Genomic DNA, 26,355 nt, shown 5'->3' on the forward strand with positions numbered 1-26,355 from the left:
GTCCATGACTTACAAGAAAGGAAGAGGCTCAGCGAGAGAGCAGAACCGGGCCGGACGAGGATGCTCGGTTGGGTGGTAGCGGATGGGGAGCCGCGGGGCTTTCTGAGCCGACAGCCGAGGATGCCTCTCCGTGGACGAAGGATGTTCTGGGGCTGTGCAGGGATGCTCCTCTGCCTGGCCGGGTTGCTCCTGCCTCGGAGCGCCGCCTCGCCCTGCCTGGAGCAGTGCAGGTGCTACATGAACACCTTGTTCTGCCAGGAGCCCAACACCATCCAGAACTTGGCGCAGCTGCGGGGCTTGGAGAACTTCACAGAAATGTGAGTGTTGCCCGGGGGCGGCTGCCTGTGGGTAGGTATGATGGGAACGGGATGGGTGGGGTTCTGCAACTCCTGCCTAACTCCTCCATGAGTTCCTAGTAGAAGGGCACAGCCGAAGTTGGGGTGCCTTTGCCTCCAGAGAATTTGGACCTCTGACTGACACATTTCTTGGAAAGCAAGCTGGGGGAAAACATCTCTAGGATCACAGGGAGCCGGTAGAGGTTTAAGGGATCTTCCTAAAAGTGAGAGAATGCAAATCTAGCATCTAAGTTGTGTCTTATTTTTTAAAAATCAGAGATGTACACACATACCCTAAATAAACGTCTATACAATATGGTTGGGGGGCAAGTGTATGCACATCTTGACCCACTGCATGCTCTTACAGCACAAGATGAATGTGAATAAGCCTCTACCCAATGATGACCCCCACCATGTGAAATCTTTAAGGGGTGGAGAACCCAGAACCAAAATGCCACCAAAGAACAGCACTATTTAGGAAGGCGCTCACCCTGAGTAGGCGCTTGCACTGAGCACTTCTTTAAATGGAAATAGAACCGGCATGAAACAGTAATTTTCTATTACATCTTCTGAATAGCATTATCTTAACATCAAAGAATAGGTTTAAGCTTTTTATTATTGGACCAAAATCGCAACTCCTGTTGGAAAAAGCGAATGCAGCCTACTTGGAATTGGGATTGGGGGGGGGGGGCTTAAAGTGATCTGTCCCTTTGCGCAAACAGGTGCGCTCTCTCCTCTCCTATCATCTTCGCAGGCGTCTCCCTCCCTCCAAGCACACACGCACCTTTCTTCTCCTATACAACATGCACGTCCTTGTATGGGATAACGGGGGGCAGGGCGGGGCGGCCCACGACATCAAAGCTCCACTTTCCCCCCTCGCGAAGAAACCCCTGCGTGTGCAATGCCCACGCTTAAAGGCACGGGATGCTCATTCCGACATGGTAGCAAAACTCAGGAGAGGCTCGCAATACGCAGACAGAAACCGAGAAAGCTGAATTGGGGCAAGTGGGACAGTGAGCAGAGTACTAGGGGCAGAGAGAGGCTATTGCGTGCGTGCGTGCGTGCGTGCATGCCTGGTTCTGCCGTCTCTGCCGAGGTGCCTCTTCTCCTGCCTTGTTTTTCCCTGCTCCGGAGGCTAGGATCCGAACCAATGGATTCAAGTTACAGGTAGGAGATTCCGACTAAACATCAGGACGAACTTTCTGATGGGAAGAGTTGTTCGACAGTGGACTTCCTCGAAGGTGTTAGAAGTTTTTAAACAGAGGTCGAAAGGCCATCTGTCATGGATGCTTTAGCTGAGATTCCTGCATTGCAGGGGTTGGACTAGATGACCCTCGAGGTCCCTTCTAACTTTGCGATTCTACGAATCTATTATTCTGGCCAAGCGAGGAGCAGCTTCGACCTGCTCGCTGCGGCCCTCGGATTATGGCTGCGTCTCCTTCGGCCAGGAGCGCTTCCAGAGCAGCTCAGAGGTGGACCGGTAGCCCTGCAGTCGGAGGATGTCAGCGAGCCTTTCCAAGCCACTTCTTTACACTGGGACTTGGATCGGGACTGCTGCGGATACTTAACCCTGGCTGCGCTTCTGTCCGTCATAAACCGGCCCCAAGAGGGACCTGCGGTTAAGCCCAGCTAGGGGCGAGCCGGACAGAGGCAGGCAGAGCCGGCCTGGCTTCTTCGCTGGGGGAGGGCGGCCGGCCAGCGGCCGAGGGACGGACAGAGGCGGCGGGAGAAGCCGCAGTCTCCAAATACTCTGGGGCTCCTGAGCAAAGGGCAGTGATAGGCTGGCCGAGCGGTAGGAAGGTAAAGGGTAGGAAGCAGCAGGACATGGCAACGGCTGCTGGGGAGGGGGGAGGCATGCCTAGTGGTTGTAGCTGTGCAACATCTGCAGACAACATCCAGGATCCACTACCGCCCAAGCACATTAGCTTCCCTAGCCAATATTACTTCACAGTGTGATAAGTAATATTGCTCAATGAAATGCGCTGCTCTTTTGCTCCTCCTGGTCCCAGTCGTCGTACTGGGAGCCCGTCTGGGCCTCAAGGCTGCCATCCTTTTCCTAGAGACTCCCTGGCTGATACCAGCTCAGGTCCAGGAACTAGCCTGGCTGCTCACGATGTGTTTGCGGGCAACTCTGACTCCCCTGAGGAGTGTTGCCCCCACCTCGCCCTTTGCTGCCGGGATGGGAAAGTGCGTCAGCCCCGCCTGTTGAGAGAGAGAGAGAGAGAGAGAGAGAGGCTGTTTCCTGGAAAAACCACCCAGGGAAGGATGCTAGAGGAGTCCCCATTCCTCTCGCCTTCATCCCAGCTTGGTATCCAACCCTCTCCCTCTGTGAACTGTTTTAATGCTGGCGTGGTGAAGATGGTAGCCTAACTGTGTCTCAGTTAGTCCAAGAGTGCAAGGGGGTGGGGCTGCTCAGTTTAATGGGGTTGTGAAAGAGGCAGTGTCGGCAATGGGAATAGTTAAGGGTGGCGCTGACAGTCCAACAGGCAGAACAAACACCATGCTATCTATCTGTGGTGCAGTGGTTCTGGTTATCCCATGCCCAGTCATGGCTCCAGATGGAGAGAACACAAAGCAAGCCAGAAAGGCACAACCAAAACAATCTCTGGGCTGGAGCACTTTCTGCACCGAGGAAGGCGGGGGTGGAGGTGTTGCAGTTTAGAGAAAAGACTAATTAACAGGACAATTGTACTAGGTAGAATAAATTCTTCACATGCCCATAAGAACCTATGGAAGTTCCTCATACAAGATGTGGCGACAGCCAAAGACTTAGTACACATTTCAAATGCATCCCATAAATTCCAGAGGGATATCAGAGATGGCCCCTCAATGCATCCTCTGAGTCCAGAGACAGTCTGCCTCTGATTTGCAGGTGCCTGGGACAAAGAGGAGGCAGATGAATTGGCTGCTAGAAGGACCTTTGTAAGACAAGCCCAACACCTTTGTGGGGGCAGAATAGCACAGAAATAAGAAATCACAATTCCTGTTTATTACAAACTTCATTCCACCTTTTAATTTTAGCTATTTCTTTAGTCCTTTTTGTACCAGACGAAGGCCTTTCTGTTCTCTCAGGTCTTTCAAATAACTCAGGAGATGTGATCCCATTTTTAATTTGATGGATGCACTAAATGGTTTGGATGTGTTGCTGTAGATTTTCTACCTCTCACTTTAAAATGTTGTTTGGATTTTAATTGTTTTTACTTATAAGTGTCCTCCCCTGAGAATGTCAATTTATCAGGCAGCATAAAAATGTAATGAATACATTTCCCAAAAGTGAAGTCTCAGTTTTTGCCCAAGCTGACCACAGAGCTTTCAGGCTACCCAATACACCAGTTTTTTTGAACTATCTTAGAAACTCTGAACCCCCATTCCCCAAGTATTTGTGCTGTCTTTGTCAAAGGGAAGGTATGGAGTGGAGGGTGAGAAGAATAGGGCCCCCACCCCTGCCTTTTTCTATTATTATTATTATTATTATTATTATTATTATTATTATTATTATTATTAAAATGTGTATACTGCCCTTCATCCAAAGATGATAGGGCAGTCCACAGCATAAAAATACTAAATGAGAACACAAAATACATAATAAAACATAAACAAAAACAAACCAATAACCCCTCTCCCTCCCACAAAAACATTTAAAAGGCCACAGAATGTTAATCAGTCCAAGGGAAGAAGAAGAAGCAGAAGCAGAAGCAGAAGCAGAAGCAGAAGCAGAAGCAGAAGAAGAAGAAGAAGAAGAAGAAGAAGAAGAAGAAAAATTTATATGGTTAAAGAGAAACATTTTCACCTGGCACCTAAAGATATGTAATGAAGGTGCCAGGCAAGCCTCCATGGGAAGAACATTCCACAAAATGGGGAGCCATTGCAGAAAAGGCCCATTCTCACGTTGCCAGATGATGAGCTCAGGGTCTGAGTAGATTCATATCAAGAGAAGGGATCTTGACCAGATGAGCAACCTAGTTGCTGAATTCTGCACCAGTTGAAGCTTCTGAACTATCTTAAGTGGCAGCCTTATGTGTAATACACTGCAGAATAATCTAACCTAGAGGTTACCAGAGCATAAGACAACAGATGTTAGGCACAGCTGGACCAGCAGTGGAAGCTGATGGAAGGCACTCCACACCACCAAGTGACAGCAAAGGATCCAGGAGGAGACACTGGCAGAAGAAGAGGAGTGTGGGGGGAGTGCACCACCCCCGGGACCCGTGTGATCCCTGTGGGGTTCCTTCTACTCAGAAAAGTAAAATTATTTCAATGGAAAGCACTCTGGGTAAATGTGCAGAGAACTGCAGCTTTGGTGTGCGTTATATTCAAACAAATTCAAAGCTTTACTTGGAAACTGCTCTTATTGGAAAACACCCTCAAGGATTTTAAAAGACAACACCTCAATAGCTTTTGTCATGTTTTCCCTTAGGTTAGATTTTATTCTTTATAATGAAAGAGCTGAAAACTGTGCCCCTGACAGTATGATTTCAGCAGACTGGAAATCTGTGTGCATTAATATTTGTGCTTTCTAGGGAAAGCCACCTGAGAAAAGTTAATCATTATCATGCTGATTTTAGAACTGGAGGTTGTAACCATGCCAGCTGTCCAGTTTGACTTGTATAGATATTCTGTTCACCCTTAAATTGGCGAATTTTGCACACCACCTTAACGGACATATAAGGAGCTCACCTACATGCACACCTGAAGAACACTAGAAAATTCAGCCTCTTGTAGGGCTGTGGCCAGCCAGCCCAACTCCTGTCTAGGTGCAGCAACACAAAGACTTATTTGCAGGAGCGAGGAAGGGAGTGTGCGAGTGTGTGATCTGCATCTGGCTTGGCTGTTCAGGGGTGTAGAGGTCCCCCTGCCCTGATGCTGCAGCCCCTGAGGCCTCCTTGTCAGAGACTTTGCTAATAGCTCTTCTCCATCTTCTGTGCTATAAATGGAGGGCAGCTGATGGGCCATTACAATCTTCTCTCCAAGGGTCCATCAATTATCCCCTACTGGCTGTGGCTGGGAGAAACATTCCTGGAAGATCTATGGAGGACAGACGCCAGCTGCAGGCTGGGCAAATGTGGGCGATGCCACTCCCATTCACAGGAGGGAGACGACTAGTCATGCCAGTGACCATTAGTCACATGTGGCACCAGAAGCAGAACATGATTTAAAGAGGCTTAGAAATAGTTTGCCTTTTCTCTTAAAAATCCCTGCCCACTTGAAGGTGCTGTGAAGGGTGCTCTGGGATTTTTCTGCTGCCCCCTATTCCTTAAGCAACTTCAAGTTCTCTAATATGCTTGAATAAGTTAGACTAGAAACCACTTTCTATCCAGGGAAGCTCAAAGAGTGTGTTGTGGCCTAAACTGCATCCAAGCAGCCACTGGGACCACTTTTGGGTAGGTCACCAGTGAATCAGCTTTTGTTGTTGTTGTTGTTGTTACTATTACTGAATTATTATTATTATTATTATTATTATTATTATTATTATTTCATCATTTCTATACCGCTTTATATTTTTAAGAAAAATCTCAAAGCGGTTTACAGCATATTAAACATCAACAAAACAATGCAGAATCAAACATTTCTGAAGAAAGTAAAATATAAATTACACAGTCAAAGCAACACAATTAACAGGAGACTAAAATACCATCTCAAAGATTTCAAAATAAAACATTACAAAGGAAGTCAACTACAGAATACATATTTAACAAAAAACAAAAACAAAATCTTAAACATTTCAAATATAAAATGCACATTTAAAATAGCATAATTAACAAGAGAATAAAATATTATAAGCATGACACAGCTGTTTGGCAAGCACAAAAAGATAGGGCAAAAGAATCCAATAATTAGGATTTGTTGTCAGGCATAGTGATGTCCCTCCGGTCTCCCAGGGGCCTCTTGAGTAGAGCTGGGTGAGTCTGGGCCCCGTCCCCTTGGCCAGGTGGAAAGGGTCTTGCAGAGAGCAGCCTTCACGCCTCACAGCCTGATCAGAAAAGGTGCAAGGGAGAAAGTGTGGACTGCTCCTCCCATCCCCAAATGGGAATAATGATCATCACACTAACAGCGAGAGATGCAAGGGCAGCTCTGTGGAACAGACTTATCTGAATAAGCAAACATAGCAGATCTCTATCCACTTTTCTTGTAAGATTCTGGGTGCGATTCTGCAATTTGCAAGGGAAACTGTCTGGCCACATCCTGTGGGCTTCCATTGGGCAACTGCAGCATCTGTTGCAGCAGGCCTGTCCATCCCAGGGCATTGCCAAAGCCCCACTGGGCTTCTTTTGACCCAATACTCGAGGGATGTTTTCTGGAGAGACTGCAGTGGAGGTTGACCTGGGTGCGAGTGAAATCCCTCAAAGGGCATCCTCTGCTCTGTTGCGATTCCCAGCCTGTCTGTCACAACAGAGCCAAGGGGTCTGTGTCTGCCCCCCCCCACCAGCCAGTCTTGAAATTGAAGCCTCTTCTTCTCTCCTCCCTTTGTCTGTTCACAACAGCGGAGGGGGCTGCCTTGTGCTTGCAGAGGGAGCTAAAGGAGAAGCTGGCAAGGCTGCAGGGGTGCTGGGCGGGGAGAGAAGAGGCAGTGCCAGGGAAGGAAGATCCACACAGCTCAGTGGCCAGAGCAGAAAGCCCCACAACCATTTCCCAGCTTCTCAAAAAATGAGGTTGTAGCCAACAAAGTTCTTCTCAGAGCAGACCCTCTGAAATGAATGCACCAGAGTTATTACTGTCCATTTATTACAATTGGTTTACTCTGAGCAGAATCAGTGTTGGATGCAGCTCCTGAAGAGCTGCTGCCAGTCAGTGTAGGCAATGCTGTGTTAGATGGACCAATTCAGTCTAACTCAGTACAGTGGTACCTCGGGTTACGTACTTAATTCGTTCTTAACCTGAAACTGTTCTTAACCTAAAGCACCACTTTAGCTAATGGAGCCTCCTGCTGCCGCCGCACCGCCAGAGCACGATTTCTGTTCTCATCCTGAAGCAAAGTTCTTAACCCGAGGTACTATTTCTGGGTTAGCGGAGTCTGTAACTTGAAGCGTCTGTAACCTGAAGCGTATGTAACCCGAGGTACCACTGTACAAGGTAATGGCTTCCTACGTTTCCCTTCAGGCTCAATTTCTTGTGGTTGCTTTCCCCTCTTCTTAGTAAAATGGCCTTATTAGGACATAAATAGTTTTTTAGTTTTCTTTCAAGTAAAAATAAAATAAAAATAAACCATAAACTAAAATTTGACAACTTCACAGTGAACAGACTTTTTTTTGGGGGGGGAAACAAGCCTGAATGTGTATACAGGCCTTCTCTGGATAAGCTGTTTCAGCAGCTCTGGTGCAAGGGGGGAGCAGGCAAGGGGGGACATAACTGGGCTTCTGAGCCCCACGGGGTGCCGCAGAAAGAATGTTTATTCAGACTTTTTATTAGGCAAGCATTTAACCCTGACACAGCGTGAATATGGCTTGACAGGCTCCTTTCCTTCACAGAGTCATTGAGAACCAGATTACTCTGACAAACTTGACTCAGGATGACATGAAGAATCCTCGAGAGCTGAAGAACCTGTGAGTCCCTTGGCTGCTTGGTGCTCCGGTTGGCGGGTCTGTGAGGAGGCCAAGGAGGCGGCTGGAAGTGTGTGGTTGGGGAGGGTTCTCCTTTGGGCAGAGAGAGTGAGGCGTTTCTGCCACAGCAGAGAGTGTGTAGCTTTGCTTTTGCTTCCCTTCCAGCTCCTGGTCTGCTTCCACCCCACCTCCTTCTGCACCTCCCCCGTTTCAGGCAGCTTTGGAGGAAGGGGAAGGAAATGCTCCCCCCCCCAATGCTGAGCAAACAGGAGGAGCCCTGGCGCAGGTGCCCCAGATTCAGGGCAGGTACCTAAGCCTGAGGGTCCATGAGGTCTCTCTGAAGGACAGGTGGGCTTCAGAGGCGCTTCACTGGAGGCACCTGTTTCTTGGGAATGATGTCAGGGCCGGGTTGCAGAGAGGAGAGAGTGAACAGCCTCACCCTGCCCCATATTCCTACCTGTCTTGGGAAATTTCCTCCCATTGCTGAGGATGAAAATTCCTCTAGTGTCATTTTCTAAGGTGAGGGCAGAGAGCCCCATGGAAGAGCCTTTCCACCCCCACCTCCACACAGCACCATCTGCCCTCTTGCCAGCCCCCCTGACATGGCAAGGACTCTACTATGGCTTCAGGAGCCCCACTGTCAGGAGCACTCTCCACTCCACCCGCCTGCGACTGTCCTGCCTCCATCCTGTGCTCCACCCACCCTGCTGAGGCCAGGGACATTTGGCCATTGCCTCTCCTGAGGTGGCACTGCCTTCCTGGGCCCAGACAGGCATGGAGGTACAGAAGTGTTGCTGCAGCAAAAACAGGCCACTGCAACGGAGACTTTGGGTTTCGTGGGGTGGCGGCTTCCTGGCCAGCTGCGCTCCGACTGACTTTGCTCATTTGTTGCAGAACCATTTCAAGGACACAGCTGCAGTTCATTGCACCAGACACCTTCAGAGGCAGCCTGAACCTGACGCATGTGTAAGTACCTGGCTCCTCAGCCACAAGCTCTTCCCAAGTCCACACCTTTGCATTGCGCAGTGCAGGGCAGACTGTGCCTCTTCGTGGGGAGGACAGGACTGCTTGGGCTCCTCTGCCCTGGGCCTCCATTTCCCCCTCACGCTGCAAAGGAGCAGCCACCATAAACTCTTGGGGTTGTTTCTGGGAATTTCAGCCACCTACCTTGTGATTCCCCTTCCACTCCCAATTTCCTTGTTTGGAACGTCAGTTGGGGTGGGGCCATGCAAGCTCCTGTTCTTCAGGCTCAGTACCGGAGACTTGCTTAGCAAGTTGTTCTTTTTTGGGATTGTGGTGACATGGATGGAGGCAGCAGGAAACTGCTGGGCAGATGAACTTTGCTATGGTGGAGGTGAAGAAGGGAAGGCAGCCCATCGCCAGGGCTCCCCTCTCAAGAACCTGACTGTCTTCTGCTCCCACTCAGGGTCTCCAGACATATCTCCTCCCCCTCCTGTGAGGCTTGCAGGAAGCCCCTCCCTCAAATGCAAACCTCTCTCCCCTCTCCAGCACCTTCAGAGGCACTTCTTTGCCCCAGTAGAGATGGAGGGCAGGTTGATCAGGGGAAAGTCACCAAGAGCTGCCCCCTGGCCCCTGAGGGCCCTTTGCCCCATGTGGCCTCCCAGTCTGGTTTGGGCAAATGCTTGACAGGCAGGCTGAGCCATGGCCAGTCAACAGGCAGGGTGGACCCTGGCTATAGCCAGTTTGCCGAAGCAGGTGTCAGCTCTGTCTTTGTGGTGAGGGGCTGCCCCACATATAAGGGATACAGTGGGACAAAGTGTGGCCACCCCACCCCTCATCCAAGAACAGCCCCCTCCCCAAACAAGCTGTTTCTCTCCCACAGACCATGGACACGGAGTGGATGGAGACCCCAGCCTCCTCCTCCCTGACTGCCCCCACCTCCAGCTTTCCTCTCCCTGCCCTCCCCGGCATGTTCGTTGCAGCCCTGGGCTGGGAGGACACTGTTTATCATAGTTAGTGTTAATGTCCCTGTACAACACGGGGATATTGATTTGCTCCCATGCAGCTCATGGCCAGCGGCTGGCAGCCCACCCCACCCCACCCCCCAACTTCCTGCCCAGATCCTCTATGGGGCTCAGAGGAACATTGTTGGCCCTGGGAGATCAGCTGGGGTGGGAGGGGGGCTGAAACTGGCTTCCTGCTCTTTGGGCTTTCCTTGTTAAGATCCTGGCTGAAATGATGGCCATCAGCCAGGAGGGCTTTAGCAGGGGACTGGACAAATTCATAGAGAAGAAAAAGCTCCCTAGGGCTACTAGTCACAATGGCCATGCTCTGCCTCCACAGTCAGAGGCAGCAAATGCTTCTGAATCCCAGTTGCTGGAACCCGCAGAGGGGAGTGTTTGTGTTGCAATCGGGTCCTGCTTGGAGGCTTCTGGCTGGCCACTGTGAGGACAGGAGGCTGGATTAGATGGGCTCCCTTGGCCTGATCCAGTAGGGAGCCTGCAAGGCTCTAAAGAGAGGGGGGCGTTGCTCCCAGGCATCCAAGGTTCAGCCCGGGCCTGTTTCCCAGGTTCTCTCAGCAACACAATCACTGCAGCAGAGAGAGAGCTGGCCTGCAGTTAACAATTCTTCTGGTGGCGGTACCTGGGGCCGTTTCAGCCAGGAGCCCCTGCACCTGCACTAGCAGAGACAGGCAGAGGCCCATGATCCCAAGGCAAACAAGGCTTCTCTTTCTCTCTGTTCCCGTGCAGGAACCTGGCCTACAACCAGCTGCGCTTCCTGTCCTGGAGGCTCTTCCACCACCTCCATCTCCAGGAGCTGTAAGTCTCCTCCCATTGGCCCCTTCTGGACAGGCATTTGGGAGAGCTGTGGTGCTTCAGGCCAAATCCCTTTCCCACATGCAGTGCCCTCCTGCTGGTGCTACTGAGGTTCTGGGGTCTTTTTCAAGGGGGAAGAGGGGGCAGCTCTGCTGATTGTTCATAGGAAGTATCAGGAGGGAAGCGAGAGACTGTGCTCTGGTGCTTTGCAAGCATCCTGACCTCAAGGTTTCAAGGGCTTAAACACCCTTGTGGCCACTTGAATCATGTTGCTGGAGAGAAACTGAGGCACCCTTCCCTGGTAGTCACTGTGGTCAGTAGTGGCTGGGTGGCCAGCTGAAAAGATGCAATGTTGGATGGACTCCTGCTCCTTTGGTGGAAAGGAGAATTTCAGCTGGTGTAAAATGCCTGACAAACTCCTTTTTTGCAGGGGACTGCAGTTCCTTCCAAATTTACAATTCTATGATTCCTACACCTGCAGAAGGAAGTGCCCTCCCTCCTGCTGCACCCACCCCATCCATGTCTCTGCATGGGCTGCAGCTGTGAATCTCTCCAGGCCAGGTCATCCGCCAGCTCCCTCCTGGGGGGTGCCCTTGCTTTCTTCTGGCTTCATTACTTTGGAATAATGACCCCAAGTTCTGTCCTGTCCCAAGACGCAGTTCTAAAGATCCACTTCATGTTAAGAGGAGAGGGGAGAGGAAGCTGACTTTTGTCCTCCTATTTCTGGCTAGGATAAAACAGCTCTTGCAACAGGACCAGGGGGCACTCATGTCGTGTTTTTAAACCTCCCCAAAGGGCTAGAAACTGGCGGGGTCTTTTTGTTTTTTAATGAGGAAACGGATGCTCTTGGGATGGCCACACCTCCTCTTCAAAGTTTTCTGCAGGGTTTGGTAGAGCTTGTCATTCAGAGTTGGGGGCCACTGCCTGAGTCTGAACTGCCCGTGACCTCCCCCCTTTCTCCCCCCCCCACCCACAGGGTGCTGATCGGGAACCCTCTCCAGTGCACCTGCCGCCTCCGGTGGCTGCAGGTGTGGCAGGAGAGCAGGCAGGCCGAGTCCTTGGGCAACCAGTCCCTTCACTGTGTGGCAGAGGGCAAGAAGGTGATCCCTGTGGCTAACATGACCATTGCAGGCTGTGGTGAGTGAGTAAGGAGCTGTGTGGGGCCCTCTCTGCCATCTCCCATGGCCCCTGTTTTGTGCCACATCTGGGGGCCCATCTGAGCCACCAGGCAGCTTCCTCCCTGGGGCAGGATGTTGCTGGCCAGAGCCTGCCTTCAGCCACCTCTGCTCTGTTCCTTCTCTTGGGGTAGAATTCCCGAGGGTCTGGATTGAGTACAACCAGGAGCCCTTGGGAGAGGGAGAGAGTGTCACCCTGACCTGCAACTTCACTGGAGAGCCACGGCCAGATGTGCGTTGGTTGCTGCCGAACGTCTGGATGGACCTTCCTCCCCGCATCACCCAGGCAAGCACCAACCTGGATGGGCAAGTGGCCTTGTCTCCAGAGGCCACCATGTGCCAGGGAGGAGAACAGGAATTGGGGGTGCCTCTTATTCCAGTGCTGGTTGGGCCTTTGAAGCACCACAAGAAAGAGATGGAAATAACTGGGGGGACAGGGGCTAAACAGGCAAAGTCCAGTCCATGACTGACTGACCTCCTCTAGGAAGCTGATTATCCCTCAGTTACTCCAGGCTTTATAGCAGGGCTTGGAGGGCGGGTACTGGGGGGGGGGGCTGTAGTGTGTGACCAGCCTTTCTCTATCCAGCTTCATTGGTTCAGCCACATGTTCAATGTGAGCATCTCATCTGTCCATGCAGAAGTCTGAGTCTGAACTCCAGCTGCAAATCTGGAACGTCTCCTCTGACTTCAACCTCCAGAATATCACCTGCCAGGCAGAGAACGAAGCTGGACTTGCAGAGGATGTGGCCCAGCTGAATGTGACGTGTAAGAGAGTGCATCTGTCTCCTGCAGCCTTCTTGGTCTTTTCCCTCTGGGAGGGGCCTCCCTCCCAGGCTGAGTGGGTGTCCAGCACCAGCTGCCCTTCCAGGGGAAGGGAGGGGGCTGGTGGCTCTGTGGCCATTTCTAGGGTGCATCCAGCCAGCCTGGAGAAGTGCCTGCTGGTCTGAGGGCCCCTTTGAGACTCAAAGGGCTATTTCTGGCTGCTGGGGTCTGACAGAGAATCGGCTCCTAAGGCAGGGTACGTGTGGCTACCTTGAAACATGCAGCAGAATGAGGTGCCGCTCTTTTTTTCAGGCTAAGTCTTGGAGGGGAGTGACTTTTTAAAATGTTCCCCTACATGAAAAGCTCTTTGCAATTGGAGAAAGCAGACATAAGAATGATATGGGGCTCTTGCAGGGAGCTTCATGCAAATGAGAGGTCAAAATAAATAAATGATATGGCCTGGGACACACACACACACACACACACACACACACACACACACACACACAGTGTAACAATCCTTTTAAAAAAAATCAAGAACGAAACAGAAATACAAAACATAAAATGTCACTGGGCTGATCCCATAATTCTGGCTTAACTCTTCATCCAGCAGTTAGATCTGGGTTTAAGGGGCTTCCAGGTGGGAGGGATCCTGCTCATACAGACACAAAAATATTGCCAGCATCCAAAGTTCTCTCCCCCTCCATCCCCATTCAATCCAATATGTGCTGTTGCTGGGGCTTCCAATCCCCACGCATGAGGCCTGGTTAACCCATTTGCAATATTAAGCCCCCTACCTGGAAGCCCCTCCCCCCGGGGTCCCAGGAGAGGAGATGGGCACAGTGGCTGCTCCCACCTCAAAGGCTCTGGCTCTCCCCCCCCCCCTGTCTCCCCAGTTCCTGCCGTGATTGTTGAGGTGGGCTCCGTCCTGCGGCAGTTCCACAAGGAGTGCATCCCCTTCATTGTGAACGGCAACCCCACGCCCCACATCTGGTGGCAGCTGGACGGCGAAGCCCTGCATGAGAATGACTTCATGCGCACCTTCTTATTCTCCAAGGAGAAGAACACCACAGAGGTCCATGGATGCCTCAACTTCGACAACCCCACACATGTCTCCAATGGCAACTACACACTCCTGGTGCGCAACGAGCTGGGCAACGACTCCTGCACCACCTACCAGCACTTCATGGACCCCCCTGGCGTGGGCATTCGTCCAGAGGATCCCATTCCTGGTACGGGGCTCTCTCCTGTGAGGTGACCCCAAAGTTTGCCTTAAAACCAGAGGAGGAGGTGGAAGGGCCTGCCATGCTGCTGATGTCGGCTCCTGGCTGTTGCACTGGCTTTGGAGAAAAGATCCCTCTTTTGGTCTGGATGGGGGAAATGGGGCAGGAACACCCATGGCGGGCATGGGGCTCAGCCACACCACCTCCCTCACTCTTCAACTGTGCTTGTGGGTCACCAAGGGGTGGGGTGTCTGCAACTGTGGCCTCCAGAGGCTAACTGAGGTCTCCCTCCTCTTATTTCTTTTTACTGCTGCCTTAGTCTCCCTATCGCCAGTGGGTAAGTATTTGGGAAGAATGTGCAGGTCCCTTTGCAACAGGGCTGGGGGGAGAAGGGGGCCACAGAACACCCTAGATGGGGGTGGGGGGAGGACACCTACCTCAGCATGAGAAATGAGCCACTGAGCTGCAGCTTTGGAGTTCAGGAGTGGCAAAACTGTCTTTGTGCCTTGTCTCGTCCATCTTAGCCAGGGGGCATCTGTGCCAGGAGAGGCAGACCCCAAGGAGGCCCCTGACAGATGTGGGGCCATCTGGGTTGCATCCTGGAGGCTTCCATGTGAAGTCTGAGGGAACGGCGTAACCTCCCTCTCCTGCTTCTTCTTTTGCCCCCAGGAAAAGGTGACATGAACAGCACTGAGCGTGGAGGGCCAGTGGAGACTCCTGAGGAGCACACCATTGGGGTGAGGCCTGGGGACCAGCTGTGTGGGGCGAGTGGGCACAGGTCTGGGCTTACATAAGTGGTGGTGGAGCCATGGCTACAGAGCGGCCCGTCCAGCTTTGCCGGTTGGGCACATGAATCTCACCCAGGGCTTCATATGAGCCAAGCAGGCCGGGTGGGGAAATGCGCACCCGAGAACATTTGAGCTGATGTTAAAGGAAGGCATGCCTTTGAGCATGTGCAAAGTGACACAAAGCAGGCCACAGTCAGGAGTTCCTGGACACAGGACGGAAATTGCCCGGCTCTGGTGTGCTGTCAGCTCTGCCTGCTCCTTTGGGCCTTGAGGCCGGACGGCCATTGAAGGGCTTTTTTGCAGCTCCCCACATCTGACCCACTGGCAGGGAGAGGGCTGCTCGTGCACCCGGTTTCCTGCACCTGGTTGGCCGCTGTGGTTGGATGGACCCTTTGGCTTTTCTGGGGTACTGATGGTTCCCTTGTTCCTCCTCCAGATCTCGGTGGCCGTGGTCCTGGCAGTCTGTGCCTGCCTCTTCCTCTCCATCATGCTGATCATCCTCAACAAGTGTGGGCAGCACTCCAAGTTCGGAATTAACCGTAAGCCCCTCTCAGCCCTTCTCCTGCTCGGCCTCTGAGGTGTAGGTGCCTCCCTCCTCTCCACCCACTTTGCCAGCTGCTAACGGGACCAGGGGTCTTGCTCAGCATCCAAACAGTGGAGCCAGGAGGACAGGGGCAGTTCTCCTTCCTCTGCGTGACCTGCCTGTGGCTGGGTGTCAGGAGGGCTCACAGTGGGGAAGGGACCCAGAGGAAGCTCTAGGGAGCCGTATTGTAAGCACAGGGCTAGCACCTGCTTTCCTCTGGTGCTTTTGGGAAGCCCATGAGAAATGCTTGAAGAGACAGAAGCCCCCTCCCTCCCTCTGCTTATTGTCCTGCAACTGGAGCTCAAAAGATAGACTATCTCTGAAGCTGGAGGTTCTATTGAGCTATTGTGGCTAAATAGATACTAATCAGAGCCCTGACCTTTGTTATACCAACACCTGGTCTTTGGAAGGACAGGGGGAAGCAGGAGCAACCAAATCCTGGGGCGGGTGGGTGTTCCCCCACCACTTTCCATGAGAAGCTGTGCTTCTCCCCACCCCCAACTTTGGCCTCTCTGAGATTTCATTGTGGACCTTTCCCAACCACACAGTCTGCAGTGGCTACCTCCACCCTTCCTTGGCCACCTAAATTATTGTGCTTCGGGGAGCAGGGGAGCTGCACCCCGCTTGGGGAATGGAAGGTGGTGGAGGCTGAGCTGGTTCCCTCCATCTCCTCCCCCATTTCATTAGCCTTCCTCTCCCTCCCCCTTCAGGCAGGCATCAGCTGCTAATTCACTGTTGGAATTGATTCAGGCTGTAAATGGGTTTGATCTGCCTGGATCACCCCCAGGGGGGCAGGAATGGCAGAAGGGAGGGGTGGGGAGAGGGGGGGCAGAGAAGCAGACACTTGTTGTTGTGCAGCCAGATGTCACAGCAGCAGCAGCAGCAGGGGCAGAGCTCAGAGCCCCCGCCCATTTGGACTGGCTACCTGCCGGCCTTGGATGGCGGAGGCTGGGTGGATGGGCCTGTGTGTACTGAAGTGAGGGTGGGCTGCAAGACCAGCTTCTTCATTGTGCCCCCAGACGGAGAGGGCTGCATTCAGATCACCGGGGTTTGTGTGAGTTTCTGGGTGCTGGTGAAGTGAGCACTGGCTGAAAGAGATACAGATCTAAGGGAAATGTGGCAAAAATCAAAGGGTGTTGGGTGGGTGGAAGGTTCATCGACAGAATTCCAGCCTGTGGGGAAAGATGCTCAGCAATAAGGCTTCCCGTGATGGTGGCTGCCTGCTCTGACCTCCAGCCTCACAGAGGGAACATCTGCTGGTCGCTGGGGCGGGCGTGGGCAGTGTTTGAAATTAGCCAGGTGCCAGGCGCATTTGCAACTGGCAACTGGCCTTTTGTGACTGGGTGAAGATGCCCAGCATCTCCAGCTGCCTGGTTGCAGTCAGCGGGTCTGCCGGGCACAGCAGCAGCAAAAGACATAGCAGACCCTCTGATTCACCTGGCAGCAAAACACAACACAACACAACAACACAACACATAGTTTTTGCTGCCGCACTGCCAGGTGTTTGGCAGGGTAGAGCAGTAGCAAAAGACACCTATTTGGCTGCCATGCTCCTCTGCAGACCCCCCTGATTCACCCTCAGCATCTTTATTTTTTTGCTGCAGGGCTGCCTGGTCTGGTAGTGTGGCAGCAAAAAAAGAAAAAAGGCACCTAGACATTTTGTTTGGATGCCCACAACCTAGGTCCCACAGGTCACATGGATCCTAGAATTCCTACCCCAGTTTCTAACACTGGCCATGGGGGCAGCTTACAAGTGGGGAGAGCTGACGGAGAGTCAGATGCCAGAGAGGCCTGCAGGGTCTTTCTAGGAAGAAAGGCTGGAACTCCATGGTAGGTCCCGAGCTCAATCCCTGCTGGCTTCCCTGCTTGCTGTGGGTCATTGTTGAGAATGCAGAGCAGGATGGAGTCCAGTGGCTTCCTATTGCTCCTTTCTGTGGGATGGATCTGGTCCCCTATCCTGGAAGAGAAGGCTGCCTCTTTGCACATGCCATTTGGCTGACTCTTAGGTTGACTCTTCAGGCTTTTCTCTGCCTTTGGAGCCCCCCCCCCCATCCCTGCCAACTCCCCAGCCACCAGCCCTATAGATCTCGAGTCACTTTCTCTCCCCACCTCCCCCCACTCCTGCCAGGCTCCTGCAGCCAGGCATCCTTGCCCTGACGTTGATGAAGATGCATGGGGGGGAAGGCTTGCTGGTTATGGACCCTCTCACGGTAATTACTGGAGGCTTAAACGCTCCGGTTACTGCTCCCTTGCCAATGCCTCCCACTCAGAGCAGCGAAGGGAGGGGGGAGTAGGAGGGGCTCCTGCTCCTTTTGCCGCCTTGCCTTGCTAAAAGCATCCAGGAGGCCCACCTGCCCAGCAGCCCAGGAGGCAGGGTTTGCAGGGAGCTTCCCTTGTGTGAAGGCCCCCCCCCCTTGTGCCTTGGTCCCTGGCCTAGGGCTGGAGGGCAGAGGGAGAGGCCTCACTGGTTCCCCCAGGGGGATTTGCTGGGCAAGGTGAGCTCTATCCCAGCACTGATTCCACAGGGAGGACAACTTCCTGCCTGACCTCAGTTGTTACTCTAAAATTTATTGTGCAACACATGAGCCCCACCCCCCATCCTCCACAAGGGAATTTATGGGCATGCCAAAAGCTTTTTTTATTTTGCTTCTTCTGTGGCACTTGGGATGGTGGGATAAAACTCTGTGTGCGCCTAGCATTTTTCAGCACAGGAGACCTTCCTCCCCAGGTAGGCACGCTCATTGTTTTTCCAGGCAGAGACCTGAGGTTTTGAACACCCCACCCCATCTGGCCTGCCCTGGGGTGGAAGATGCCTGTGTCAGAGTCTCATGGCTTCCATCTCACAGGGTCAGCTGTGTTGGCGCAAGAGGATGACCTGGCCATATCCCTGCAGTTCATGAACTGGGGCAGCAGCCCCCTTTCCTCTGCGGAGAGCAAGCTGGACGCCCTCAAGACCAACTTCATCGAGAACCCCCAGTACTTCTGCAATGCCTGTGAGTGCCTGGATTGCCCCATGGATGGAGCAATTCTTCTGCAGAGGTGGGGCCTTCATGTGGGTATTTCAATGCATAGGCAGATTTTGCTGGAAAGGGGTGGGCCAGTGTGGCAAAGGAGCGTGTCTAGGATAGGGGAGGGGGCTGCAATGTAAGCCCAGCGGGAGCTGCGGATGTACCCCCAAAGTCCCACTGCAAAGGGATTTAGCCAGTGGAACAAATAGCAGGGCATCCTCATGCCCCCCCCACTTGACCCTTTAGATGGCAGGCAGCCCTGTCTGCTCTGTCATCCTCTCCTGTGCCAGTATCTGAGAGCCAGGCCATGGGGCAGGTTAGCCAAGGTGGGATCCTCAGGAGCTCTGCATACCCCATGAGAGTTTCTCTCGGCCTCCCGAGCTCCTGAGCTCGGCCTCAGAGCTCCCTTTCTCCTCCGCACAGGTGTCCATCACATCAAGCGCAGGGACATCGTCCTGAAGTGGGAGCTGGGAGAGGGAGCCTTTGGCAAAGTCTTCCTGGCTGAGTGCTACAACCTCAGCTCTGTTCAGGAGAAGATGCTGGTGGCCGTCAAGGTGAGCCGAATGGACCCCTGGCCCCCTCCTCGGAGAGGCAAGGCAGGCGAGGGTGGCAATTCTCCCTAAATTCAGGGCAGGTTTTCCAAAGTGTTTGTCCAGTTGCCATGAACTTCAAGCTGGGGTTCCCACCAGCTAAATTGTTCAGGCCTGTGCATCTCTGCTTCGAGAGCGAGATGGTTGAGTCCCCCACTCCCTCCAGCGCTGTGCCCTTCCTGCCTCCTCTTGCTGCTGCTCCTGTAATGAACCCAGCTCACCTTCCTTCCCCAGACCCTGAAGGAAGCCACAGAGAACGCCCGCCTGGACTTCCAGCGTGAAGCAGAGCTGCTGACAGTCCTGCAGCACGAGCACATCGTCAAGTTCTACGGGGTCTGCACCGACGGGGAGCCCCTCGTCATGGTCTTTGAGTACATGAAGCACGGAGACCTCAACCGCTTCCTCAGGTTGGCTGACTGCAGGGAGGGAACACTGGGCTGGCAAGGCCAGAGGGAGGGGGCCAGACCCTTCTGGACGTGGTGGCAGCTTCGGTGTTCTTGTTTCATTTTATAAGAATAATTTATTACTTATACCCCGTCCATCTGGCTGGGTTTCCCCAGCCATTTTGTTTATAGCACAAGTTTCCAATGCCCATCAGCAATACTTCTTTCTTTCTTTTTGGCAGCATACAATTTAGGAACAAACCCATAAAATGTAAGAAGGCAACATGAGCCCAAACTCAAAGACTGGTTAAAACAACATTGAAATGAAGCCACTAGCTCCTGATGTCTAAAAGCCACTAGGATGTGTCTTTAAAACCAGGAAGACTGGGAAATAAGAAAGACCACAATGTGGGCCCCTCATGGTGGGGCAGTGGCAGTCGATAACTGGCACCACCACTGAGTAGGCGCTCCCTACAGGAGCCCCCTGCCTCCCCTCTTGGGGGCGTGTCTCTGCAGATGGTCTTATGGACCAGGCAGGTCTATGGAAGAAGAGACTGACCCACTTAGACTAGCACCAACATTTTGAGATGGGCCCAGAAATAGGCTGGAAGGCAGTGCAAATGCCAAAGCACAAGTGCAATAGAGTGATATATTGGTGCCCTTTTTGAGACCTGGCCATTTTTCAGCATCCTGTAGCAGTCCTTCAGCCCACACAGGCCAGAGTGTCCTGGACATGCCAGCTCTTTCTGCCCCTCTCTCTTGGTTCAGCACAAAAGGAGCCTTAGGCTGAGGGAGAGAAGCTGCCCAGGCACCTGGGCTGCAATACACCCCAGGCATGGGCATTAGATGCAAGCACACAGGATCGCATCCAGCCAAGTCCTGCTCACTGCAGGCCTAGAAATCAACAGGCTGAAGTTATCTGCAGCCACTGATTTCAATGTGTTTGCTCAGTGTAGGACCCTGGAGGCAACCAGGGCTGGTCCACCCATGAGGTGAGGGCAGCAGGATCCACAGCGGCACCAGATCCCAATGTGGATCTTTATTGCCCCGTTGTTCCGGATGCAGATATTTCCACACTCCTTCATCCCTGGCATGGAGGGAGATTCCATTTGGTGGTTTGCCTCAGGTGCCACCTGACGGCTTAGGCCGTCCCCAGCAGCAACAACCCAGTGTCTCTCTCTTGCACAAGTGCGCACACTCCCTCACAGTCCAGGGTCAAGTGCCCATGGATGAGCCAAGAGCTTAGATAACCCACAGACCCCGCCCCGCAGCTGGTGAGCCAGAAGCTTGTGCAACGTCCACAGTTGCCTGAGCTTTGCAGCAGCTGCCCCAAGGATGCTGGACGTGCAGTCCAGCTTTCCCACCTTTGCTCCAGGTGTGCCTTGCACAGAGAGTGGCACCTGGACTGGGCAGAGGTGCCTTTTCCGCCTCCTCCCAGACGCCCCTGCAAAAGAGACTTTCCTTCCCTCTTCCTTTTGTTGTTGTTGTTGTTGTTGCACTGAAATGTCCCAGCCTGATCCTCTTCTCAGAGCCACCGCTCCCCCCGAATGCCGCCTCCCCTCCCCCTCCCCCACTCCATTACTGCAGCAGCAGCTTAGACGTCCCCCTCCCCCAGCTAATGCAATCTTCCCTTGCAATATTGATTAGATTAGCTGTCTGAGAGGCTCAAATTGAGGGGGATTGGCCATCAGCTGGAATAAGCAGAGTCTCTTTCGATTGGCCCCCCAGGTATTGCCAATAGACAGGAGCTGCCAACGGCCCCGATTAGCATCCCCAGGACAGGCTCAGAGACGCACGGATGGGGCGCTTATGGTTATGAGACTTGGCATTAATGGCTGCGCTTTACGGGAGACCTGGGCTCCTTGCCGCAGCCACTTCACCTGCCATTGTCTGCCAGGCTTAGCGTCAAGTGAGGAAAGGGCAAGACCACCTTGGGGCGCGGGGATCAACTCTCTTTAGGGGAACCCTGCCCTCCACCTTCATGCCCGGCCCCTGGTGGGCTTCCCGGGGGTGGGGCTCCTGGCTGGCTAGTGGCTGGGGAACAAGAGCTGGGAGAGGGGCCCCTTTTGGTCTGGTCTCCTCCTCTCCAGGGCGAGCGTGACCCTCCTGGCACACAGGGGAACCCATTTGCCACCCTCTTGCCCACCTCCCGTTCTCTCCAGGGTCACCAAGCGCCCATTTGCACAGGCAGCAGGTGCAGCCGCACGCTGGAGAGTAAGGCGCTTAACGGAAATGCTGGCAACTTCACCTGACGGCCTTTGGTCACTTCAGACATGTAGCCCACAAGCCAGGAAACTAAACTGAGGTTCACTTTTAGTGCTGTACAACCAAATCTGCATTGAGGAATGAACTCCGTGCATGCCCCATGTCCAAGCAGCCACTAAGGTTCTACCCAGTGTGGGTGTGGGTGTGATCCACTGCCTTGGCATTTGACCCTCCTTCCTGCAGGTCCCACGGACCTGATGCCAAGATCCTGGACAATGGGAATGGACAGTCCTTTGGCCAGCTGAACCTTGGCCAGATGCTGCAGGTGGCCACTCAGATCGCCTCCGGGATGGTCTACCTGGCCTCCCTGCACTTTGTCCACCGGGACCTGGCAACGCGGAACTGCCTGGTGGGCCACAACCTGGTGGTGAAGATTGGGGACTTTGGCATGTCCAGGGACATCTACAGCACCGACTACTACCGGGTAAGTGCGGAAGGGAAACGGTCTCTGAGGGCCTGGCACCCTCCCTCTGCAGCCTTTGCCAGAGTCTCCTCTGCCAGCCAGGGGCCTTTCCATTCCAGATCCTGCCGCTTTGTCTTCCTCCTCCTCTGACTTGCATCCTTGGCTTCCTCTGCCGATCCTTGGCATCCTCTGCCAATCCCTCCCTTCCACCCCCTCTTCTCTTAGGAGGCCGCTGCAGAGAGGCTGTTTCTCTGCCTGAGGTCTCCCCAGCAGCAGCAGCAGCAGCAGCCTCAGTGGGGTCATGGCTCATCCAATCTGGCGAAGATAGTGAAGGCCAGAGCTTGCCAGCACGAATAACACACACACACACACACACACAGTTTTCTTCCTGGCTGGCTCAAGTTGGTCCCCTCCTGCGGGGGTCCCAGGGGCTCCTGACCACTTTTCCCTCAAGGGCTCTGAAGGGATTCACCTCCCTGACAGGCCGGGAGTCCAAAGGGGCCACTCCCAATTATCTTTTTCCCTTTTAGCTTCTGCCCTGGACCCCTATTCATTTTTAATGGGGCCTACAATGGAAAAAAAACCTTGGAGCACTTAGGCGGTGGAAAGATGGGAGGCCTGGCAGGCAGGGAGGGGAGCTGCCATTAAACGGTTAATTAAAAGCGGGGTGGAGTGGGGGGAGAAGAGCAGTTGTGGGGAAAGTCTGAGCAGGAAGCAGACTGGAAAGTTCCTGGCTGCCCAATGCCTGGAGAAGCCGGGTAGCAAAGGCTTCCCCTTAAGTGCTCTTACAGGAACTCTCCGAAGTCGGGACTGAGTGTTTGAGACCGGACCTCTCCGCAAAGGCCGGGCCCAGTACGGACTCCTGGCTGCAAGGGAGGGAGGGTTCTCCACCATCCATTTGCAAGGAAGTGGGGAGGCTCTTCCAGCAGGCGAGGTCCATGGTGGACCTAGGAGGGGATCTCTCTCCTTTGGCTATCCAGAAAGAGCTGCCTGCCTGGAAGTAGCCAGCCCAACGGTTCAGCAGAGTGAGACAACTACCTAGCTCTAGCAGCTGGCTCTGGCAAGCCCTCCTTGGCTGCTGCTCCTCTTTAGCCCCTTCTGTGGATGGGGGCTACGTGTGCCTCACAGCCTGCCCTGCCCCATCTCCCACAGCCTCACCTGCCTGTCCAGCCAGTTTCTGGATGCAGAATAGGGGAGGGGGTGGCCATCTTGTCCTTTGCTCAGGTAGCCCAATGGCTTGGCCTGGCCCTTCAAGAGAGCTGACAGTTGGCATTGCTCACCAACTGCACCTGGCAGATGATGGCCTGCCTGCTTTCTGCTCCAGATTTGATGGGGTGGGGGCTCACTTGTGCCTTCCTCACAGTCCCAGTTCCTCCTCTTTGTCCTCATCATCCCCCTTTCATTTTCTCCCTCCTGTTGACCCTCTGCCCATTTTGCCTCCTGCACAGGTTGGCGGCCGGACAATGCTGCCCATCCGCTGGATGCCCCCAGAGAGCATCCTGTACCGGAAATTCACAACAGAGAGTGACATCTGGAGCTTCGGGGTGGTCCTCTGGGAGATTTTCACCTATGGGAAGCAGCCCTGGTACCAACTCTCCAACACGGAGGTAAAGGGTGGGGCGGAGGAAGAGTCATGCAGGCAGAGAGAGCCGTGTGTGTGTGTGTGTGTGTGTGTGTGTGTGTGTGTGTGTGTGTGTAGAGCTAGCCTCATCTTTTCAAAGATGCTTTTCAAGGACAGAGGTGTTGGATGGATTTAGATGAGTAGGAGAGGATATTTTATTTAGTAATTATCCTCCCTTACTTGTGTGCAAATGCAAATATCTATTTCAGCAGAGTTAAAAATCACCATCTGTATGTAGCTTATCTCTAGAAGCTATTAGGACAAGGTTGCATAACCTTCTAGAACAATTATGATATCCAAGCATGCTTTTGGCAGTTCTCTCTCTGTTTTATGTTTCCCTTTTAACAAAGAAATCACTCCCAGATGGTTTAGCAAACAAGAAAAATACAAAGTTTACTCACATCAAATGCCAGGATTCAACAGATACAGTGATAAAAATTAGGCAGACAATAATCCTTGAATCCATAGTCCAGTTCAAAAGGAAGATTGGTGTCTGGAGGAGAGCAAAATGCAGTTAGGAAAAAGTGTACAGTAGAGGGAACCATGGTCTTTTTCCCACCACCAGCTTTGCAGTCATGACATCATAGAGTCCCCTCTATAGACTCATAGAGTCTCCGTAGTGCCATTGCCCTCTTTGTGACTGTCTAGCAATCATGCATTTGTGATTTCAGCTGCACCCCCTCCCATAAGAGGGAGGGAGGAATCTGTGTCTCCTCCCTGCCAGCCCTGTGAGCCACCTCTGAAATCTGAGGAAGCCAAAACACAGCACGCAGGTCAGGCTAGGAAGACCCACAGATTAATTCAGGTCCAGAGGATTTCAAGCATATTGGTAAACCTGGAAGCCTTTTAGGAGAGCTAACACCCCATCTCCCACCCACCCCAAGCGTTCAGGGCCTTCTCACTTGGGCACCCAGTTTAAGTTCCAACGGCCTTCAGTGGGGCATCCTAATTTGCCCTTCTGTGGGCATTGGCTGAGCAAGCTGAGAAGTTCCTTTCATTTTGGACAGGAAGAAACGGAGGCAGAGCCCAGCCAGAGCAGAGAAGGCAGTCATGTCTCTCTCAGGGGCAAATGCCTGAGTTTCACCCTCCATCTTTCCCCCTTCTCCCCCTCCCCACCCCAGGCTATTGAATGCATCACCCAGGGGCGTGAGCTGGAGAGACCCCGGACGTGCCCCTCAGAGGTCTACGACATCATGCAGAGCTGCTGGCAGAGAGAGCCGCAGCAGCGGCAGAGCATGAAGGACATCCACAGCCAGCTGCAGACCCTGGTCAAGGCGCCCCCTGTCTACCTGGATGTCCTCAGCTAAGGCTGGGGCGGGGCAGGAGGAGCGTGAAGGAGGGAGAGGTGGGCAGGCGGGTGCCAGCTTCTCTGCACCTCCCCGGCACCCACCAAGAGTTGCACACCACGAACCCTGGAGACCCCGCTGCCATGGCTGGCTGCTGGGTGGTGCTGGTGAAAGCTCTCCCCATGTCTCTCTCCCCCAGCACCTCTATACCTGGCAGAGGAGCGAAAGGCAAGGCAGCAGGTTCCCCATCCGCTAAAAGGGCCTCTTCCTTTGGAGGTCCCTAAAATGCCTGCAGAAGCCAAGAGGTGGAGCTGCCTTTTCCTCTGGAGGCTGATGCCCCTTTCAGGCTTTTGCTCTGGTACTGGACAGAGAACAAGATGCCCAGTTTGAAGGATGGCCACATGGGAGGCCCCAGCTCCCCCTCTGTGTTGGGAGAAGGAGGATGGCTCAGCGCCTGGTGTCTCCTGGGACTGGACCTCCCAACCGCTTCCCTCCCTCGACTCACACCAGGATGACAAAGGGGGGGGGGTGCTGTATATAATCCACAACATGTTGGGGTTGGGATGGTGGAAGAAACTGTTGCCACTGCTGCTAAGAAATAGCTTATTTATTGTCCTAAGCGTTAGATTTTCATTATAAAAATAGCTTCTGCAGGGGGTGGGGGAGGGGGGGAAGTGGGGGCCCCTGGGATTTAAAAAGCTTCATGAAGTGGGGTGTGTTTCCTGAGATGTGGGGGGCAGAGGAGTGGCTTCCCAATTAGGGGGTTAGAGACCAAGCCAGGGGGAAGGTAGGCCAAGTCCTGCCTGCTGATCTCTTGCTTGATACTGAATTCTGAACCATCTGGGGCTGAAGCCAGAAGCAGGGAGCCGACTCTTCTCAAGTTGGGGGGCTGCTTCTCTGCAGATGGAAGGTGGTCTCCCTGCAGGTGAGCCGCTAAAGAGAGGCAGGCAGAGGAGGAGACGGAAAATGGAGAGCTGAGCAGGGCCTCATCCATCCAGGGCGTGAGCGACTCTGGGGAGCAAGCCTGAGGCCCAGCCTGCCATTTCACTCCCCAGAGACACAATGCAAGACAATTGCTTCCTTGTGTCAATGGGGGGGGGGGGCTTGCCCTAACCGCTCCCCCAGCTAACCAGATTTCAGTCTGGATTCGTGCCAGAGGGGTCTCTCTGACACCCCTTTGTCGCTGACCTTAGTCCTGCCAGGGCTTTGATTTGGCCCATGGGTCTCTTCTGGGAGAGCCATGCCCACCTGGCCCCAGGTGATTGACCATGGGAGGTTGGCACTTGGGGACCCAGCCTGCTTCATGGTTTCACTGGGCAGCATCCATCCCCCTAGGGTGCCAGTGGCCTTTCCCCGCGACTGGACCCCTCCCCACTCAGCCCGGCTTGCGCAAGTCCACCACAGGCTGTCGCCCTTCGTCTGTGGGCAGGGGAGCCCCTCCCTCTCGGAAGGCTGCCTGTCACATTCTGAAGCAGATGCTGAGAATATACTGTGCTGAATAATGAAATAAAGTCTCCTGTCTGACTGACTCAAATCCCTCGGGCCAGACGTGTCTTTCTTCTGAGTTGCTCGCTATGCTTCCTCGGCCGCTGGCCTGCGCATCTCCAGGCTGCCGGGG

The 26,355-nt window shown here is 53.5% G+C and overlaps 1 protein-coding gene across 2 annotated transcripts; it reads left to right on the top strand.

The window, feature by feature from the left end:
* Positions 1–19: 19 nt before the first annotated feature.
* On the top strand, positions 20–26,271 carry NTRK1 (neurotrophic receptor tyrosine kinase 1). Of its 2 annotated transcripts, XM_083757332.1 has the most exons (17): positions 20–317; positions 7,802–7,876; positions 8,768–8,839; positions 10,585–10,653; positions 11,627–11,787; positions 11,960–12,111; positions 12,464–12,590; positions 13,484–13,819; positions 14,130–14,147; positions 14,480–14,547; positions 15,035–15,137; positions 18,028–18,174; positions 18,613–18,743; positions 19,014–19,186; positions 21,611–21,851; positions 23,279–23,437; positions 24,573–26,271. In XM_083757332.1, the coding sequence occupies exons 1-17, from the start codon at positions 61–63 to the stop codon at positions 24,756–24,758; spliced, it is 2,475 nt and encodes an 824-aa protein (XP_083613458.1). In that variant the 5' UTR covers positions 20–60; the 3' UTR covers positions 24,759–26,271. The 2 variants fall into 2 exon arrangements, with proteins under 2 accessions (XP_083613458.1, XP_083613459.1); XM_083757333.1 differs by lacking the exon at positions 14,130–14,147.
* Positions 26,272–26,355: the final 84 nt, after the last annotated feature.

Source organism: Podarcis gaigeae, assembly GCF_964106915.1.
Source record: "Podarcis gaigeae genome assembly, contig: HAP1_SCAFFOLD_142, whole genome shotgun sequence".
NCBI lineage: Eukaryota > Metazoa > Chordata > Lepidosauria > Squamata > Lacertidae > Podarcis > Podarcis gaigeae.

Bases quoted from the DNA above. Each gene is read 5' to 3' on its own strand.
- NTRK1 (XM_083757332.1), top strand. From the start codon at position 61: ATGCTCGGTTGGGTGGTAGCGGATGGGGAGCCGCGGGGCTTTCTGAGC. The intron at 10,654-11,626 runs GTAAGTCTCCTC...CCCCACCCACAG, and splicing joins CACCTCCATCTCCAGGAGCT to GGTGCTGATCGGGAACCCTC. The intron at 15,138-18,027 runs GTAAGCCCCTCT...TCCATCTCACAG, and splicing joins CTCCAAGTTCGGAATTAACC to GGTCAGCTGTGTTGGCGCAA.